At 38.2% G+C, this 19,885-nt stretch overlaps 1 protein-coding gene across 1 annotated transcript in view; it reads right to left on the bottom strand.

Moving 5' to 3' along the window:
• Positions 1-254: 254 nt before the first annotated feature.
• LOC134539254 (activating signal cointegrator 1 complex subunit 2) overlaps positions 255-19,885 on the bottom strand; it is a 23,255-nt gene continuing 3,624 nt past the window's right edge. The window contains exons 3-15 of the mRNA XM_063381072.1: positions 17,752-17,912; positions 16,834-17,020; positions 15,946-16,143; positions 14,741-14,949; positions 13,386-13,571; positions 11,601-11,756; positions 9,999-10,131; positions 9,239-9,334; positions 7,544-7,666; positions 6,545-6,654; positions 5,130-5,312; positions 3,950-4,185; positions 255-1,561 (exon numbers count right to left, since the gene is read on the bottom strand). Coding sequence (XP_063237142.1) covers positions 1,422-1,561; positions 3,950-4,185; positions 5,130-5,312; positions 6,545-6,654; positions 7,544-7,666; positions 9,239-9,334; positions 9,999-10,131; positions 11,601-11,756; positions 13,386-13,571; positions 14,741-14,949; positions 15,946-16,143; positions 16,834-17,020; positions 17,752-17,912 — 2,118 coding nt within the window. The 3' untranslated portion in view covers positions 255-1,421. The remainder of the gene's footprint in view (positions 1,562-3,949; positions 4,186-5,129; positions 5,313-6,544; positions 6,655-7,543; positions 7,667-9,238; positions 9,335-9,998; positions 10,132-11,600; positions 11,757-13,385; positions 13,572-14,740; positions 14,950-15,945; positions 16,144-16,833; positions 17,021-17,751; positions 17,913-19,885) is intronic.

Here is a 19,885-nt window from a genome sequence, read left to right as displayed (position 1 = left end):
GACTAAGTAAAACTGGAATAAGGAAATTATGCAAGTTCTAAAAGTACATTAATAATGGAAAATTGAATTATTTCATGAAAACACAATACACATAACACAATTTGACATGAAAAAAATCTATACGCCTATTAGTCCTTCAAGGCACCTTACTTTTTAAGTACGTCTTGTTTCATTGGTTTTTTTTTTTCCCCTTTAAAATTTGCGGCTTATTGTTCAACACTACGGTAACTATTTTACTAGTGAAATAAAAAAAATAGCGGTTCAATGAGATTTATTTTAACTATTGATTATTATAAGTATTGAACATTTGTTAGTCGCAGAAACAAGATAAAATACCAGCAATCAGAAAAGGAAATGTATTTTTTTAACATCCAGTTCAAAATTGGGATAATTTCACAAGGAATCTGGGAGGCAGGAGGTAACACCAAAAATCACGAGTCTTCTGCCAAAATCAGGAGGATTGGCAGGTCTGTTATTGTAACATATTCCTCAGAAATATGTACAAGGCGCACCTACAATTATTTGGAGGATTTTTTAATGTGGCTCAAATTAAAATATGAAAACCACTAGATTACAGGTATGTGAAAGAAAAAAAAAACTGCAATTAGCAGTCGTGAAGTTTTCAGTGAATGTTGAAAGTAAATTCTGGCATGAGTGACAAAAATGTACTAGTTTACATCCAAACAGGTAATTTAGAACACAAAAAAATATTTATTGTTCCAAGTTTGTATTCTTGGTGTATAAATGTTGCTGAAACCAAGTTCACACTTCCAGCAAAAACTAAAGGTCAATGCACTGCATTTGTCGAAGCTAATTTACAAAATAACGCCAGTTCACCAGGGACCTAGTTTTAGCGCGTGTCCACTGACACAAGCTCGCAGATGACGACCACGGCACTTTTTTACCGAGTGCGCCCGAGATTTCGGAACCCCAAAGGCAAATCGTAATCCAATAACACCACACATTCCATTAAAATTTTTTAAAAATTCGGTAGAGAAAATTTTGTTGCACCGCAATTGGCAGGGTGTGGCCGCAGTGCTTCTGACGACCAACAACCTTGTGTACATGACGTGCGCTGGCAGTCGGTACGGTGCTCTTGTGAAGGGAATCACACCACGTAGCACCCTGTTCTGCCCACATCCTTTCAATTTTTAACTCTTTTCCTAATTTTATTTTCAGTCCCCCCCCCCCCAAAAAAAAAAAATTGTTGCTTCGAGAGGGTCGCTTTTCCTGGCAGTTCGTATTAAAAACAAAAATTAATAAATATGTTGTTTAACTGAACACTCGGCTTGCAAAATACACACACACATAAACACACCAGAACATGATGCTTTCACACTTTTTATCACAGTACAAATTACAAGAGTAATCAGCCAGCCTCCGGCGGGTGCGATGCGAGCCCACAAGCACTCGCGCAGGTCTCACGACGGGACCATGGCCTTGGATCGCTTCCACTGCGCCCCGGACTTGCGGTTGTGGTTGGACCGCGAGGACTTGTTGGTGGTCTTCTTCTGGCGGTTGTGGAGGACATCCTTGGATTGGCCCTGGCCCTTGGGCCCACCTGCGACAAACAAGTCGTCTGCCGTGCACACACACACACTCACACTCTCCCTCTCTCTCTCACTCTCTCACACAGCAACAGCTCGCCTGAAACCCCCAACACACTTCCCAAACAACAATTGTTTTCTTCTTTTCATTAATTATATAATTTAACAATATTTCAGTACAATGTGAAAGTGTAAAATAAAAACTGTACCATCACTTACTTCCTGTTTCCCCACAATGACTGCAAGGGTTGTACTATAATGTTCAGTACACTATTAATATTGTTATAATTCAAATATTCTTTGATTTTGATAAACTAAACAGCAATAATGAAATTCATTCAACTAATAAATAAATATCAGAGTTTAAAATGAGATGAAATACCACATTTATTTCAGTATGATTTTAAATACAAAATACATATATTTTTTTTTAAAGATATGAAATTGGAAAAGAAAAAAAAAACATCAATATTTTTTGTTTCAATCTCATGAAAATTCTGTTATGATGGCTGGTATTCAAAAAAATTTTATATTCATGAATAATTGGATTTTCAATTTAATATTCACATTGAAATAATAATTTTTTTTTTAGTTATTAATTACTTATAGCTACATCAAGTGGGACTCATACAAAAAAAAAAGAATGAAAACAGAGAGAGATGTCAGAAGCCAAGAAAATTATTAATAATTTTGAATTTTCAATTTTGGACAGATTTTCTACAGCAAATACTTTTTATATATATGTGAAACAAATAATCTGTGATATTAAAAAATCACTAAAAATACTCAATTTTTAATTTAAATAATCAGTTTGATCAACACAACAATTATAAAACTTAACATTACGGTACTCGTTTTAATAGTTTCCTGCATTTTTACTACTCTATCATGGTTTTAGACAAATGCGCATTCATGGACACACAAAAAAATTATATATTCATATATATTCTCTCTCTCTCTCTCTCTCTCTCTATATATATATATATATATATATATATATATATATATATATATATATATATATATATATATATATAGAATATATATGAATATATATATATATATATAATGGTTTTTTATATATATATATAATAATTAGAGATGGTGATTTATAGCATTTAAAATAATAACATTTAGCATTTTGAATTTGAAATTTAGCATTTTGTAGCATTTTAAAAAACAAGATTTAGCCAATTCTCTCATTTTACATTACTGAAGAAAAGTATATTTTTAAAAAGCATTAAATAATTAACATATTAATTATTAACAACCACAGAAATAAAGATCTAACACAAGTACAAAGATAGCCTATCTTGGCAGGTTTCCAAACAACTTTTTAGCACTTATGAGTGCAATAAATTGAATACTTAAAATTACAATAAATATTTTTTAGCCGTGTTCATGGCCATAGTTGATGTAGTGTGCACAAATAATGTTAATTGAAACTCGTTTTTTCCAATTTTCGCCTTCTTTTGGTTTTCGATCATGCCAGAAACCGTTGCTTGCCGTTTTACCGACTTTTTTTCTTCATCCGATTTCTCGGTGAATCTTTTTTTGCAGCCTGACGTCCCTCAGATTTAATGTGCTTTTCAAGTACATTTTTTTTTCCACTCCAGACGGCGATTACATAAATTGCACATTAAAATATTCGTATCACTTTCGTAGAACTGTTCATTTTTGTATTCGTTTATGCGATCGCAAATGGAAATTACGTTTCATTCCATTTTTACGAGAAATAACAGTATACAACACATTCACGAGTATGCACGTATTTGTAAACACACCACCTTCCACAGACTACACAAAAACGCGGCTTTCACGTGAAAAACAGACAGAAAATGGGCGCGGTGAAGCAGAGATGTCGCAATATGGTGGTCTAAAAACTTGTACTCTACAAGATGACGGACACTCTTCCAGCTGGTTGTTCTTTGCTTTGTTTACAATCGTGAGTCACGGATGGCCATTTTTCATTCAATATTTACGAACGATAGTGTTGTGAATGACGTGACAATAAGATACTTGTGCTGAATACGCCATAAAATGATGGTTTCTTTTGATACTGAACTGAAACGAAATACAATCGGTAAATAAATTTTGTAGAGTGAAGACGAATCTACGTTTTTTTACCTTGATTTCGCATTTATCTCGGAATAGTCTAGATTTCGCATTTTATAGCGGAAGAAATATAATTTATCATATTTTCGCATCTATTTCGCGAAAACGAAAAATCACCATCCCTAATAATAATTCATTTCTATGTATTTTGTATAAATTTTTCTTGGACTCCTGTAAAGCTGGGAGGGGGGAACTCCTTTCACTGTATGCTTAAATTTTATCTTAGACTGAAACAGGGAGACAGAGAGAAAGACGGAGACAGTACAGGCGAGGAGGGAGAGGCTCACCGACGACATCCCGCGGGGGCGGAGCGGCGGCCTGGCCCCTGCCCCGCCCCCGGCCGAACCGGGCCTGGCGCTGCTGCTCGGCCCGCGCCCGCACCGCCTCGGGGTTCTCCACGAACTGGTCCCGCCGCTCCGCCGGGGCCCCTCCCTCCTCCTCGCCGTCCCCGTCGTCCCGGTCCTCCGGCCCGGAGCTGTCTTCCTCCCTGGGGCGCAGCACGCGGGGCACCACGAGCGGGCGCCTGCGGCCGAGCCACCGTCACCCCCCCGTCAGACAGCGACACTCCGTGCCGACACGTGGACACAGCACGATACTTCACCAGTTATAAACACAGCACCACAACTGGTCCAGGCCATGAGACCGACTGTGACTGTGTGCTCAACACAAACCTGAAGGGACCACAATCTTGAAACTTCGCAATAACGAGCTTTTTATTGACCAAACTCTTACAAAAAGTACATCACAAAAATTGATATAATTTTTAAAAACAGAATTCAAAATAAAATATAAAACTTTCACAAATTTATACATACCACGCAAATTTAACTATTTTTTTTTTTGGGAAGTGTAAAATACAATTTTACGATGGCTACACATATAACTTTTTTAAATAATAATTTTAAAAAATCATACTGTATCATACTTAAGAGGATGGAAGACAGAATAATAAAGCAAAAGTTTACAAATTACCTACAAAATGACATACCACCATCATTTTTGAAGATAACAATTTCCAAGCATTTTTCCCTGACTTAAAAATGAGTATTATTAAAAATTAAAACTTAGTTTCTTTACATTATTCTGGGAAATTTGTATCGACCATTCTTTACTACATGCATGTAATTGTTTACCCTTGGAATAATAATAATTACATAATAATCATACTTTTGCATTTAACAAATTACTTAGCCGATAAATCCTACGTAATTTCCAGGTAACAAAAACTGAATGAACTGTGGCGACTTTCTTGACTCAGCATACATCATCATTAGGAGGTGAGTAATAATGGGTGTATAGAATTATCAAAGAGTGAATACATCCCAAGGTAAATAACAGGAAAAATAAATTTTGAGAAGGATGTGTAAAGTTGCCAAACCTAACACATAAAATGGAGAATTAAAAAAAAAAAAAAAAAAAACTCTTACATATTTTTTTTTGAGAGCAACACAATAATGTTGCACTTGCCTGTCTGGTTCTCCGCCTGGCTCGTCGATGGACACGTCCAGATGGTCGTACGTGTCGTCGTATTCGTCGTCGTACAGTCTCTCGTCGGTGTCCACGTAGCCCAGAGGGATGTACCTGTCCCTGATCTCCGACAACGCGGACTTGTCGTTCAGCATCTGGCTCAAGTCCCTGTGCTTGCTCTTCCTGAAACAACCACCACGTCAACGGCTGACTCGGAGGCTGCTTCCTCAATTGTTTTGTTAATGATTCAGTTTTTTTTTTTAATTATTTAAATAATATCGTAAATACAAACAACTATTTTTCAAAAATACACTTTTCAAAATTTTCAAGGTCACACAGGTTACATGAACATGACCTTGAAACAAATTTCTTTTTATAATTCGTAAAACTTTATTTTTATCTCAAAGTACACTTTTCTAGCTTTCTATTGAGCCCTACATCAAGGTTCTCACTCAACTACAAAGGAAGTTACAAATATTTTTATTGGACCTTGCGCAGCAAAATTTCCACTTTTTCCACAAGTTGGCAACCCTGCTGTATAAAAAGTATTATTCACAGGGAGCTGTAACTTTGAGAATTCACTTTCCTGCACCTGTACTGTTAAAGCCCTAAGTTTTAATTGAATTCGGTGATGGTGATGTCAACAGGTGTGTGAAATGGCATGGAATGACCCTACAGTTGAATGTTTAAACTTATTTTTTGATTAAAAAGTAATAATTTTATTGTTTCAAAAAGTACAAAGACAGATTTCTTTACAACTGTAGTGTGAATGGAAAGAATGTGTTCATGTGATACTTTTAAATCAAATGGGTGGTTGGGATAAAAAAATATTTGCAGCAGAAAAAAGACATGATAAGGAATTATTTCAGGTTAAAAACTTCAAATAACTGATTATTTGCGTATGTTTGAAATGCTGCAGAATAAAGGGTTTCTTTACGATAATGTCTGTAAATATTTTTACCGCAATATTAATAATTTCAACTTTAACTGCTGAAAATGGTGTTTTACTGATCGAGTGCATGAATTGGATTAGGTTTAAGTGAAGTGCTTTCTTTGAAAATACAAAATAGTTTGTTAACAATTTTGGCACATGAACATATAAACTACGTACCAGAATAAAATTCTGAAACATGAAGTAATTTACCACCCAACTTTCGGAAAAGATACGTTTCCGGTTTTTCCCGAAAAACAAAGAACCTGCCAAGCTCTACTAAATAACACTTACTTTGAAAAAAAATTGCACTGTATAGTGAAAATAAATGAAAACCTCCTTTTCTTTCCACAAACGTCCAACCTCTGAGGCTGAATAATCGTGGGACTGGACTAATATCTGATTTTTAAAAAGTAAATGCACTTAACTCCACTGAAAAATACTTCAAATAAACTTTTTTGCTGGACATTACCCCACAACTTACCTCTTTCCTTTATGTATTCTGGACGTATCCACATTGTCTTGGGTCATTATGTCAAACTCGTCATTGTCGAACACGTTGCTTCTCTCGACAACGCCGTTTGCAACCTCCAACTGGAAGAGAAGGGGCTTATTCTTAACTTTTAACACAAGAATTTTTTTTCCTACTGGTTTATTTTATCACCCAACTTATTCGGACAATTAGGACACAAAATTTAAACAGACATTATTGTTACATTCAAAATATTCAAAGCTTTCATGTATTTTAGTTAATATTTAATATTTTGCATTATTTTGCAAAATGTTAAGTTTTGCCATTTTTATTCTGTAGTTATTGCCAGAAGAAAGATTGTACCACAGTGCATAGATCAGGAAAATTAATTTTATTTTATTTTATTGTACATCTTTTATTGAATCACTTCTAAATCACAAAATGCTCGCCAATTTATTTTTATTGTTCTGAATGGATCTGTTTTAGACCAAATTATTTTATAGAAAAAAAAAGGCAACACATAAATATTACCACTATTTTGTTAAGTAATACAAAATAGCATTCATAAAAAAAAATTCCAGTATTTTAAACATGATATTGGACAAAAATAAAACCACAAAATCTTGTCTGCACTTACTGGGTCCCTTCACCCCCACATTGCAAAAAGGCAAAGGTGACCCGCTGCAGAATTGCCTCTGGGCACTTTACCGTCAACGTCAGCAGGGGTCAGCGAGTATTCAAAAAACATTCAATATTGGTGAACAATTTTATGTTAGATTCAACGTTAAAAAATCATATCTATGTGTATAAATATTTTTTTATGATTCATTACCAACAGATAGGTGCAGTGAAACTCGCTCAAGATGTTCCCGCGTAACACGTTTTCCAGTTTATTAAGTTCAGAAAATTATTCCCTCGATCACTTCCTATACATCCCTATGTTACCTTTCATAACGTTTGTCTTTATATGTATATGGAGTAAAACTAATGTAACACCAGAATGCGACTCGCCTGGAGGTCTGGCGGTATCCTGGGCATGGCGTTGTCCAGCGACGACAGCGACGGGGGCAGCGCTCCCTCCAGCACGGCGTTGACCACGGCCTCGCTGGCGTGGCCGTAGTGCTCCAGGCAGCGCTGCGGACCGGCACGAGGCCACAGTGCTACACTTCAGCTCCGAGCACACACACGCTCGTCGCACACTGCTCTCCTGGACCACACGCGAGGAACACAACACACGCTCGACCCAAGAACATCACGGTGTCTATACAGCACGCGAGACATCCTTAATCTGTACGTTAAGTAAATTTGTGTATGTTTTAAAATGCTGCAGAATAAAGGGTTTCTTTACGATAATGTCTGTGAATATTTTTACGGCAATATTAATAATTTGAACTTCAACTGCTGAAAATGACGTGTTTTACTCATCGAGTGCATGAATTGGATTAGGTTTAAGTGAAGTGCTTTCTTTGAAAATAGAATCACTAAAAATTACAATAAATACGCAAGGTTACTTCCTGAATCAAGATAGCAAAAAAAAAAAAAAAAAAAAAAAAAAAACTACGTATTCCTAACTTAAATTTTATATTTATTTCTTGTGGTTAACATAATCATATTGTTCCAAGTTAGTTTTTTTTGGTGTTATTCTTATTTTCCTACATTATAAAATTCGTAAAGAAATTATTTACTACCTAATTGTTAAAATGTTGCATGTTGTGTACGTATCGTTTTGTTTTGTCGTCTTGTATTTTGTATTGTTTTGTTCTGTCTGCATGTGTCTGTGTTGTTTGTATTGTGCCTACCACCCAAGGCCATAAGCTGTAGCGAGGCTTGCAACAAATATTAAATAAAAAAATAAAAAAATAAAAAAATTACCATAGCGACATGGCTCCCCCCTGAACCCTGAACGATTTCTGATTTTCCTAATCATAGTTTTTCAAAATTACTAAAGTATTATTTTACTGCAGTGCTATACACCTTTTTTTTTTTTTAAACCAGAAATCAAATGCACACGACTGAAATAAGAACTACCAAATTATTATTCAGCTTCCAAACCCGCTGTTAAATAGAGCAACAAGCTAATGAATACCATACTAAACTTACTGTTCGGTATTTCAAATCTAAATAAACTAAAATTAGAAAAATTATTTGGCCTGAGCCTGAGCCTCATTCTGGATCCGCTCTTGAACAACCTGCAGCCTACTTTATTAATTATTTATTATGTTTTTATGATCAGGGACGATGCTTACGTTAGGTTCTTTAGTTCATTTAAATAAAAGCAGTTTATTCTTTTCAGATTTTTTTTTTTTTGCAACATGTTTCATTAACATAATTTCCATTTATTTCAAGAGCTTATGTTCACCCAACCAACACTTACCATGTTCCTTCTAATTTATTACGTGACACTATTTCTGTTACCAACATCCCTGAAAGCCTGGTGCTTTGGTGCTGCACTGCAATGCATTAGTCGCTAACGTCCTTTTTGCTCTGTAAACTGCAAGTATTTTCTACTTCAACATAACGTACTGTGGATCCCAGGATTGCCAACTGTGCCTGCTGTCGGCAGGTCTGCCACGCCTGCCGACCAACGACAGATAGTTGCGGGAGAGAGCGTGCGGTACGCACCACACTTACAGATGTTGCCGTGGTACAGGATGTGCTACACCAACTTCTAGCTATAGCTTGAAATGTTTTATAAACGTGTGTCACCTGCACAAACCCGTCTCCCAAGTGTGGCAAGATGTCCTTGACTTCCGCAATGAGGGACTCCAACCGGTCTCCTGTCACTTTGGCAGCGGGATGCTTCTGAAGACACAAATATTAGCAACATCACTTACACAAACTTTTATACACCTTCCTCACTATAGTGGTACGTAACATGAGTTCTTCACAGGAATTTATTACGTTCCTTAATATCGAAAATAATGTTTGGGAACCAACTATAAGTAACTAATAAACAGTAAAATATTATAGCAAGTTTCAATTTTAAATGTGTGTCGTATTTTAACTTACCATGTTTTATCGCATAATCGTCGCACTTTTTGTACTAAAATCAAGTTTGAAAAGTAGGGGTGCGACTATTATGTGAAAATTTTTTTTTATTGTTAAGTAAAGTTATTCATAAAAAAAACCATTCGCGTAAAGTATATTTATTAAAAAAAAAAGTATACAAAAACACGCCAAACAATTTAAATGAATGTCGTGCAACAAAAACATTACTCCAACTTCAAATAGAAAAACATAATCTGTGATCCGAATGCAAGCCTTAACTAACGCATTCGTTTTATACGAAAAAAAAAAACCTACACAATGCGCTCAGAATTTAAAAGCGGAACCAAAAACATCATGCGACGTTTACGCGAGAGGTTTTTTCCTTTTATCCTAATTTTGACGCCCTAAAATATTGGTGTGACGATTGTGTGCATGCAGCGATTATGCGATAAAACACGGTAATCCGACTATGTCTCACCGCCGAGAAGCCATCTGAATTCTCTGCGAGCGCGGGGAGGTGAAGAGCCGTGGGCGCCGGGCGAGGCGGCTTCAGTTCAGGCGGGTCGAAACTCAGCAGCACTGACTCCATGAGGTAATGTCGCTTGTCTTCTCTGCAGCACAGCTGTCAAGGAGCTACACGCCAACAAGTGTAACCTGCCACTAAACCCGTCCGACATACCTTCCAAACAAGCGTGATCAATTCTTGGCACCAAGGGAGTCTTTGGTACCTGAATTTTGAAGACCACTCAGCAATTTAAGAGTTCAAATTTAAATAGAGTAATTCAATAAGATTCAGCCAAAACTTAATCCAATTATAAAAACAGGTTTTCTTTAATGTTTAAAAATTCAAGGAATGTTGTCATTTTCAGACAGAACATTGTATCAAAATGCATATATCAGAATTTTGTTTTATTGTGCATACATTATTAAGTCATTTTCAAGCCACAAATGCTTGCCAATTTATTTTTACTGTACTGAAAATATCTGTTGTAGGCGCCAATTTATTTATTATAAAAATGCAACGTACATATATAACATATATTAACGCTATTTTGTGAAATATTAAAAAAAAAAAACATTTATAAAAATAAAAACTACAATACAGAAACCCCCGGTTTGATATGAAACTGACCTGAAAAAACCAATAAAATCTTGTCTATATTAATAACTTCATCAGTTAAAACATTACAAATGTTAAACATTTTTTTTAAAATTTCAATCCTGTATTTTATAAAATAAGTGTAATATATCTTTGGCGAGAATAACCTTCGCAATACGATTCGTCTTTGCGAATAATTTAAACATATGATTTGATATTCGCTTCGCATCAAACAGGCCAAACAAATGTCCGGCATTTTATTTTCTTCGTTTCCTTTTCGTCATCCACTTTTTTTCTTTTTAATTTGGCCTCAGGACCTCACAGGGGAACGTAAGATGGAAAAGATGCCATACTGTGGGTACGCACACAAGACACGTAGAGAAAGACAGGACTGTCAATGAACATAAATTTGAATGCAGGTTCATCATGAAAAAATTAGTTCAAAAAATATAAATCTAATGTACTCTCCAATTGATTTATTGCAAACAATAAAAAATTTAATATTGAACACAAAGTGTCTAATGTTTCTTTGAAAAAAAATTTCTACTACCACGTGCGAAACTTGTCTCCATCGTGAAATTAACTCATTGAAATAATTGGCGGCAACACCCTTACTTCCCGTAGACGTTCGTGGCGCGGAAGTGTTACGCGATTACTCCGCATGTCAGAACCAACCTTCGAAACACAGTTAACAGGCGTGAAGGCTACCTCACTTAAAAAATCAGTGCACCTGTCTTCTCTGAACGATTCTTGGAACAGGGGAAGGTTGTTTTATAACATTTTTTTCGGACATACACCATTGTTGTACGATTCAGGCGATAGATGAATCTTAAGAACGGACCGAGAGACGGATACACAAGCACACGGAAGAGAGGACCACGATCGGCCAATGGGTAGACAGCACAGAGAATCCTCTGGAAGGAGCGGGCGGACGACAAGGGTGAACACGGGGCGACGGGGGGGGGCCCGGGCCAAGGATACACGTCGGGCGACACGCTGGCCAGCAGCTGCAGGTCCACGTCCACGGGGTGGGCCGAGTGGTAGTCGCGCATGAACACCTTCTCCGACAAGCACTCCTGCAGCACGGAGCAGTAGTCGTCCACGTGCCTCTTCACGGTCGCCGCGCCGCCCTTCGACCTGTGCCCACCACCTGGACTCTCTCTCACCTCTCACCTCCCGCACCGACACTGACCGACCAAACCCAGGCGGTCGTCTGTGAAGCCGGTTCACGGACGATAACTGCACGTGACATCGTCATGAGAAAACACTCATGAAAAATTTGTGCGCTTTTTAATTTAAAACCCTTTCATTCCCATTGATACCATATGGCAACACAAATTTTAAACCTCTCTTGTGAATGCAAATATAAATATAAATATAAAGGAAATTCTGTTTTCCAATGGTTGCCATATGGCCACATCCTCAAAATGTATATAAATTTTATTAAAACAATTTTTTAAATATAATTGTAATTCTAGATGTATATTCATCCGTATTTTACCTAAGAATATTTTTTTATATTCAATAATTTGGGAATGAAAGGGTTAAAAATATTTTTTACAGTTTTTTTTTTTTTGCAAAATTTTAATTTAAATAATTTTTTTTTAATATAATCACGAACAAGTGGTTAAAACAGCCCGCCACAACCTGTTTCATAATACAGAAGATTTTCTCACCGACTCTCTCACCTCCCGTACCGACACTGACTGACCAAACCCAGGGGGGTTGTCTGTGAACTCGGTTTACGGACGACAATTGTTCGGGATGACGTGAGAAAAATTGCACGCTTTTTAATTTTCAAATATTATTTACAGTTTTTTTTTTGCAAAATTTTATTTAAATAATTTTTTTTTAAATATTATCACGAACAAGTGGTTAAAAAAGCCCGCCTTAACATGTTTCGTATTACGGAAGATTTTCTCTTGCACGGCGGTTGGCCGGTTCCTGCACGTATCGGTTCGGGCGGAACGTGGCAGTGAGTCAAATGCTTTTTCGTGCGTGTAGCCGGCGTTCGTCGATTTACGAGACGTTATCACGTCAAAAAACGAACAAAATTACATTACACCACAATTCTAAAAGTTTTAGTAAGTGTATCATTGTCGTTAAATATGTACCAAAATAATGGTATATGTTCTATAGCCTTGAGCACAGTAACATAATTATGGTAAAAAAATATTTATATATTTATAATAATTAAATTTTGCAAAAACTGTAAATAATATATGAAAATTAAAAAGTATGCAATTTTTCGATCAATGTTTTCTTATGACGTTATCTCGTAAAATTATCGTCCGTAAACCGACCTTACAGACAAACCCCCCCCCCCCCCCCCCCCTTTTTCCGCATCATTGTGGCATTTATATTCTGCAAGCGTTTATGGGAGGTTCCCCACTGCATCGCGGTTTAAAGAGGGCCTTTTATCATAAACAAATACTAAAGTTTGGGGCAACCAAAATCCTCTGCCAGAACCTCTATGTTACAAAGGAAAACTTAAATAATTAAAAAAAATAAATAAAAAGAAAGAACAATGATTAATAAAATAGGGAAGTCTATAGACGTAACTGTAACGATCTTTCTTCTCCCAAGTGTTCGTAGGGAGTCGCTAAATTTTCTTTGCTTACTCCTGGTGTCGCCTCTGTCGTTGACTTTTGATAGCTATTCATTGAGGGGCCACAGTGCTGAGAGCTTCCAAATCTCTTTACCTACTTATTTGACAATGCTTTGAGTCACTCCTGTTTGAACGGGAAGCGTCGAAGCGGCACTCACGCGGCGTCGAGGGCGCAGTGCAGCGGGTGGGCGAGGATGTGCCTGAAGGCCGCCAGCAGCTCCACCCTCGCCAGGTCCAGCTTGTGCCGGGTGTCCGCGTACAGGGTCTCCGCCCCCTCCTTGTTCAGCAGCACCTCCAGCCGCGAGTACATCTCGGGCAGCGTGTTCTCGTACAGGTTCACAATCCTGGAGCAGGGCCGGGCGTCGGGCACAGTCGTCCCACGCCTTAGTCATGCCGGGAGAGGGTCGCATGCATCGCGTGCTAGGAGGGGGCGAATTGGCCAGCCACGGCAGCGATTGGCACCATGACTAACTCTCCTCACTCTTATCTCTAGTCTATAACAACTAGTTAAGTTGGGCCCAGGAAAAAACCCTGGGCACTTTCATGCGGGATGCAAGTTTGCATGCATTAAGTGTAGGAATAAGTACAGGAGACAGAGGATGGTCTGGATGAAGAGTTGGCCAGAGTAGAAAGATTCTACCGTGCGGGGGTTGGGCACTTGGACAATATATTTTTTTTTTTAAACACTTGCGCAACGCATGTCATATTTTCCATGACGTTTTTCACCAGAGCTGTGCAGATTCACAAAATTTTGCCGATATACAGATCCACTGTTGCCAACCCACCGATTCCGAACCGATACAGGAAAGAGGGAGGGAAAAACAATTTTTGGTTAAAACTTGTTAAAAATTTACTAAATAATTACCCAAAATGTCTCATTCACAGAAAAGCATGCAATGCAATAGGCAAATGTATTTTAGTTTTCAGTCATCAAATGTTAATAAAAAATGAAGATAATCTAACATGAACTGAATGGGCTTTGTTGTTTTAAAGCAGCAGTAAATATAAATACAAAAACAAGAGTGTGTGCTTGCCTTTTAAGTTCGGAGTCATTATAAACATTTTACAATCATATCCACGGAACTCTAGCGAAGACAAGATACACGGTGCTGCAATCCATTCCACCCATTCGCAGGGGTGACCCTTCTGTGGGTAATTACGGTATTGTATTACACTAAGTGAACGTGCATTGCAACTATTTGTGACAGTACATCATATGCAAGGGAGATATGGTGTAAACATTTACAGAAATAGCCCTTAAATAATAAAACTGATGAGAAAATCTTCTTGGCGTAAGAGACCCAGCCTTGAAAAAAAAGAGAGAAAGAGAGAGAGAAAGAGAGAGAGAAAGAGATAGAGAAAGAGTAAGAGAGAGAATGAGAGAGAGACAGAGAGAGAATGAGAGAGAGACAGAGAGAGAATGAGAGAGAGACAGACAGAGAGAGAATGAGAGAGAGAGACAGAGAGAGAATGAGAGAGAATGAGAGAGAGAGAGTGTGTGTGCAGCACTCACCTCAGGCAGAACATCTGCTGGTGGAAGACGCGGCGGGCGGGCGCGCAGACGTCCAGGAAGGAGCTGAGCGTGGCCGCCAGGTCCAGCACGTGCAGGACCATGTCCCTCAGCTCCCGGGCGGACACGTCCCCCCGCGGGCCCTTGGACGACAGCTTCACCGGCTCCGCCGACACCGCGCCCGCAAACTGCTTCTCCACGTAGCTCATCGACTGCACGGGTGGACACATGCCACGTGTGCTCACGCACTGCCCTCGCACTAGCTTAAAAATCTTTAAAACACAACTCAGGTAAAGTTTGAGCTTCTGACCTCAGATATAGGGCCAATAAGATAATGTTTACAATCTAAAACATAATCCAGACTTGATGGCATCTCAAATTAAAAAAAAAAAAATGTTTTTAGTTAGTAATTATTTTTTTGTAGCTTGTTACTGAAAATCAGAAAATAGTGTCGATTGTTATTATCATCACAGTTGTAGCATTAAAAACAAATAAACTCAAAAAATATTTTTTAAAGCTATCTTCGTAAGGGCCGGTAATTGATTAATTTCAAGCATTCTATTTAATAATGTGCAAGGACCTTTTTTTTCAATACTAAAAATTTAAAATTTGTTGTGGCCAAAAAGTATATTTTGGTTTCTATACCTGATTTTATTATGAACTCAACTTATTTTTTTCAAAAATGTGTGTTAATGAAAATGTCATTACGAATGTATAAAAGACAAGGAAATTGTAACATCACAAAATCCCTAAATAAAAAAGCTGAATAGTCCATGCACAAAATATAATTTTATTAGTTAGTTAAATTATTACAGAAAAGCCTCCATTGTCTAGAATTATCTCGGGAAAACTCTGAAATTTGCACCTGTGACATATAATTTGATCACCAATTGCATTTACCTTATAAGTTCAAAGCAAGGCAGTAAAAATATATACTCATTTAATTCAAAGTTGAGATACGATACATGGAAAATTAATTCAAAATATTTTTCACGTGCTACTTCCTGATAACGTGGCCGCAAATTCACCAATTGCACTGCGGACGCGCAAACCGTTTGCTTGCGAAGCCAGAGACAGAAGAATGTTAAAAAATGCCTGGATTTATTTGTCCATTACTCGCAATCGGTCTTTATTCAGGCGGTTTTGAAGGATTCGTAGTGGAACTCAAGGATGTTGAGGAGGCACAGGAAGGGACAGGGCGCACCGACCTTCGCGACGGAGCCGACGGACTTCCTCACGTCCTCCTGGTAGTTGGGCTGCGCGCTGAAGACGGTCCCGATGATGCCATGCAGCTGGGACCTGCGCGTGCGCCCGTACAGCAAGCACACGTCCATCATCATGGGCACCGTGAACAGGTAGTTGTCGTAGACCAGGTCGCCGAGCGTCTGCAGCGACATGTACTCCGCCTGAACACGGCATTAGCGCCACCTCCGCTGTCGGCGTCGCACAATATCACACTGGAATGATTTTCCTAATTTTCCAGTGCAACATCTTATCGACAAAATAAACTCTGGTTTACATATCATTACTGGGAAAGAAGGAACTGACATCTTAATATATATAAAAATCCAGTGTCCTGATGTTTGTTTCCAGTGAACTCTTCACCAAGTCAACCGATTTCGATGAAAATTGGCATTTATTTGTAATTTTTTTCCGACTTGAGAGACAGGAAAGTTTTTATTTCGATTAATCGTCTTAATAATTTATAATTAATAATAATAAATAATAAATAACCGATCGCCGTGGTTAAACAAAAAAATCACAGGCTATAAGACATACAAAAAGTAATTGTGTGACATTTCTCCATGTCCAACACACTTGTTATACAGCGCTATCCAGTTTGCTTAAACTCGCAGACAATAAACCTCCGCGTGTGTTTAGCCTGGGCAACGCCGGGTACTGCAGCTAGTTAGAAAATATTTTACGCTAATTATAATTTTTTTTTTAACTTCTTGCTGGATTCGATTTCTTTGGCTTTTTTTCGAGCATGCCGCACACATTTGTGGAATGCCTTTAGTTATTACTGGTGACCCACTGCTACTGTGTTCACAAGCCGCGAGACAAGAGGCAGGAGGCAGGAGGCGAGGGGCCCGCACCTGGGACTCCCGGCAGGTGGCCAGCCTGCTCACCACCAGGAACACGTGGTGGTACACCTGCTGGTACAGGAAGCGCATGTCCTGGTCGCCGGGGAACTCCTCCAAGACGTAGAAGGGAGGGGCGTCCTGCAGGAAGGACAGCACCGTCTCCACGCACTCCGGCTTGAACACCATGTTCGACCAGAACCTGCAACGACAACCAGCGCCCCGATCAGACGCTCGAGCGGGGTGACATTGCCCGCCTCGCCGCTCGTGTCGTTCCTGTCGTTCCCGGGACAGACCACTTGGTTGCTGCTGCATTTACAAAACATAGCACAAGAACGACGGCTGCTGAATAAGGTAAGTCCATGTAATTTCATAGTAAAAAGAGCGCCCCCAAGATGATTTAAAAGCACATTAATAATTTTTTTAAATATTTTTTGGTAGATTTTTTTTTTCATCCTGTGAAAATTTTGTTGAAGCATCGTAAAAATCCCATATGCTCATTTTTTCACAACACGTCTAAGATTTATTTATTTATTTATTTATAATTGTAACATGCCAACTAACAGGACAAATCCTTTAATGGTAGGCACACAATTAAACACAAATACACTCACACAAATAAACATAAATGAAAAACACAAAACAATACAACATAAAAACAAAACACCCATAACAAAGGCAATAAAAACAAAATTCAAATGTTACAATTTAGACAACGCAGAACTAAAACACACACGATCATTAAGAACCAAGGAAAAAAAAAAAAAATTAAAGTCTTTATCAAATTTATTGAAGTTGGTTATCAGCCTAAAGATAAGATCATTGTTTCTGTCATCTGTGCATAAAGTGGAAGTTAAACGACTATTAAAAGGAGGTACTCTCAAACCGGTGTTGTCAAACTGCACACGTCGTGTGGAGACAAGAGTGACTCGCCTGTGCTGGGGCAGGCACAGCAGCCAGCGGAGGTCCTCAAGGTACAGCCCCATGGTGCTCAGCCAGTCCTGCTTCGCGCCCGGGTCCACGCCCCCGTCCCCCGCTTGGCCCGGCGGGTAGGCGTACGGCAGGTAGGTCCTGTCCTCGCACCACGCCGGGTCCTGGGCACGTCACCACTCCTCATCCACATCCCCGCGGGAGAGACCACAGCACGAGTGGAGGGAGGATACAATCCGGGCCCCACCATGGTTCATACCCTCTTGTCACGGGTTTTCACTAAAAAAACGTAGGAAAGCCCCAACGAGGAGGAAAAAGAACGTTTGCGGGGTGGTATTCATTGACAAGTCAAGGGCACTAACCTTTAAATGTGTACGCAGGTTCACACGTTACACTCTCGTGCAATCGAAAATTAATAAGTTTTTTAAGGACCTGAGGTAGCTCGGCTTCCGGGTTGTAGCCGCGTCCTCGGCGGATAATTCACAAGACGTTTCGGTCGACATTGCAGTCGCCATCGTCAGGGAGCAGTTAGTTACCTACTGAGTAGGTAACTTGCTCCCTGATGATGGAGGACACGGCTACAACCCAGAAGCCAAGCTACTTCTGACAATGGCCGTGAAAGCCTGCAAACATTTTTTAAGTACCTGTTTACCATTATATAGATGTAGAAAACCATTTGAACATCAGAAAATACCTCAAAAAAAAAAAATTAATGTTAAATAGTTAATGCACAAAATGTAATTTTTTTTTTGGTTAGTTCTAATCTTACAAAAAAACCTATTCGATGAATGATCAGAAAAGAGATGTAGAGAGAAATGGAAGGAACACAATTTTTCACTTTGGGACTTTGTTTGGACTTGTTAGGAGGTAAACATCTTAAAAGTCCCCACTTCAAAAATGTAAACAGGGCCCGGATGGGGGGGGGGGGGGGGGGGGGGTTGCGGGGGACACATAGGTCACTTTTTCCCCAGTTTTTTTTTTGTTTTATCTTGAAAACTTGAAAACTATGCGTCCTAGCGAAAAGATCACTCAATAATAAATTGAAGCAGACAAAATTTTCCACAAAATTTGTTTTATTCACTTTATTGCTATTTAACATAGTTTCCGAGAAATCTGCTCTCAAAAGTCACTAATTTGATTTAAAAAAAATTGCCTCACAAATTTTTGTCATATTTGACTACCTAAATTTTTTTGTTCATCATCCTACGAATAAATATTAACAAAAAAGAAGTTGTAGAGCATAAAATTTCCTTTAAGAATGTATATCATTTTACTATACTTTCTTTACCTGTGTAAAATCCAAGATTTTGAAGAAAAAATTAACTTCTGTAGTTTTCCTTACTCCACTGCTCTAACTCTGTATAAAGGCCAATACATATGTATTTATATGTATAACTATATGTATTGACATGTATAAATATTATGTACTATATGAAGGTAGCACACAAAGAAATTACATGCATATATGTATATATATAGTACATTTTCAAGTGCATATGTGGTTCAACAAAAGTAATGTTGTTTGGTGTCATTGAACACTATTTTTGACACCAAGAATCCAATGAAACCACTTAGAGAGCTCCATATCTCACACTTACCGAGATGCAATGACTATACATGATGAACACTACCTGATAATACTCAAAATTGGCAATTTATTGAGGATTGCTGAATCTTTAAATTGTTATTTAGGAGCCATAATAACCATCTACATTGGCGATAATACTTGTTATCCAATGTATATAATATATAATGTACAGTTAATATATGATATGTATTAACTTGCGTTCACTCCACAAAGACATTGGGGAAAGGTGATTCTATAGTCAACATCACTTTATACATAACTTTATTTTTACTTAACACATTAACTCAAAAATGTTTTTATTATACCAATTACATTTCATTTCAGAATATATTCACACATTGCATTACAATAGTACAATTGTTACCAGCTCCTGGCTCTCGGAGTGGGAGGGTCCAGACTAGTCATGGGAACTTATGCCCGCCGCACACGGTACAATATTCCTTACAATATTGTAAGCTGGGAGTCGTACTGGCTCTACTACTAGTTTCTTCACTTGAATTCAAACTGGATACTAGTAACTGTACGAGCTGGGCTACTGGTTTTGCGTAA

The sequence above is a fragment of the Bacillus rossius genome, chromosome 15, assembly GCF_032445375.1.
Source record: "Bacillus rossius redtenbacheri isolate Brsri chromosome 15, Brsri_v3, whole genome shotgun sequence".
Taxonomy (NCBI): domain Eukaryota; kingdom Metazoa; phylum Arthropoda; class Insecta; order Phasmatodea; family Bacillidae; genus Bacillus; species Bacillus rossius.
This window is presented reverse-complemented; position numbering and strand designations above follow the sequence as displayed.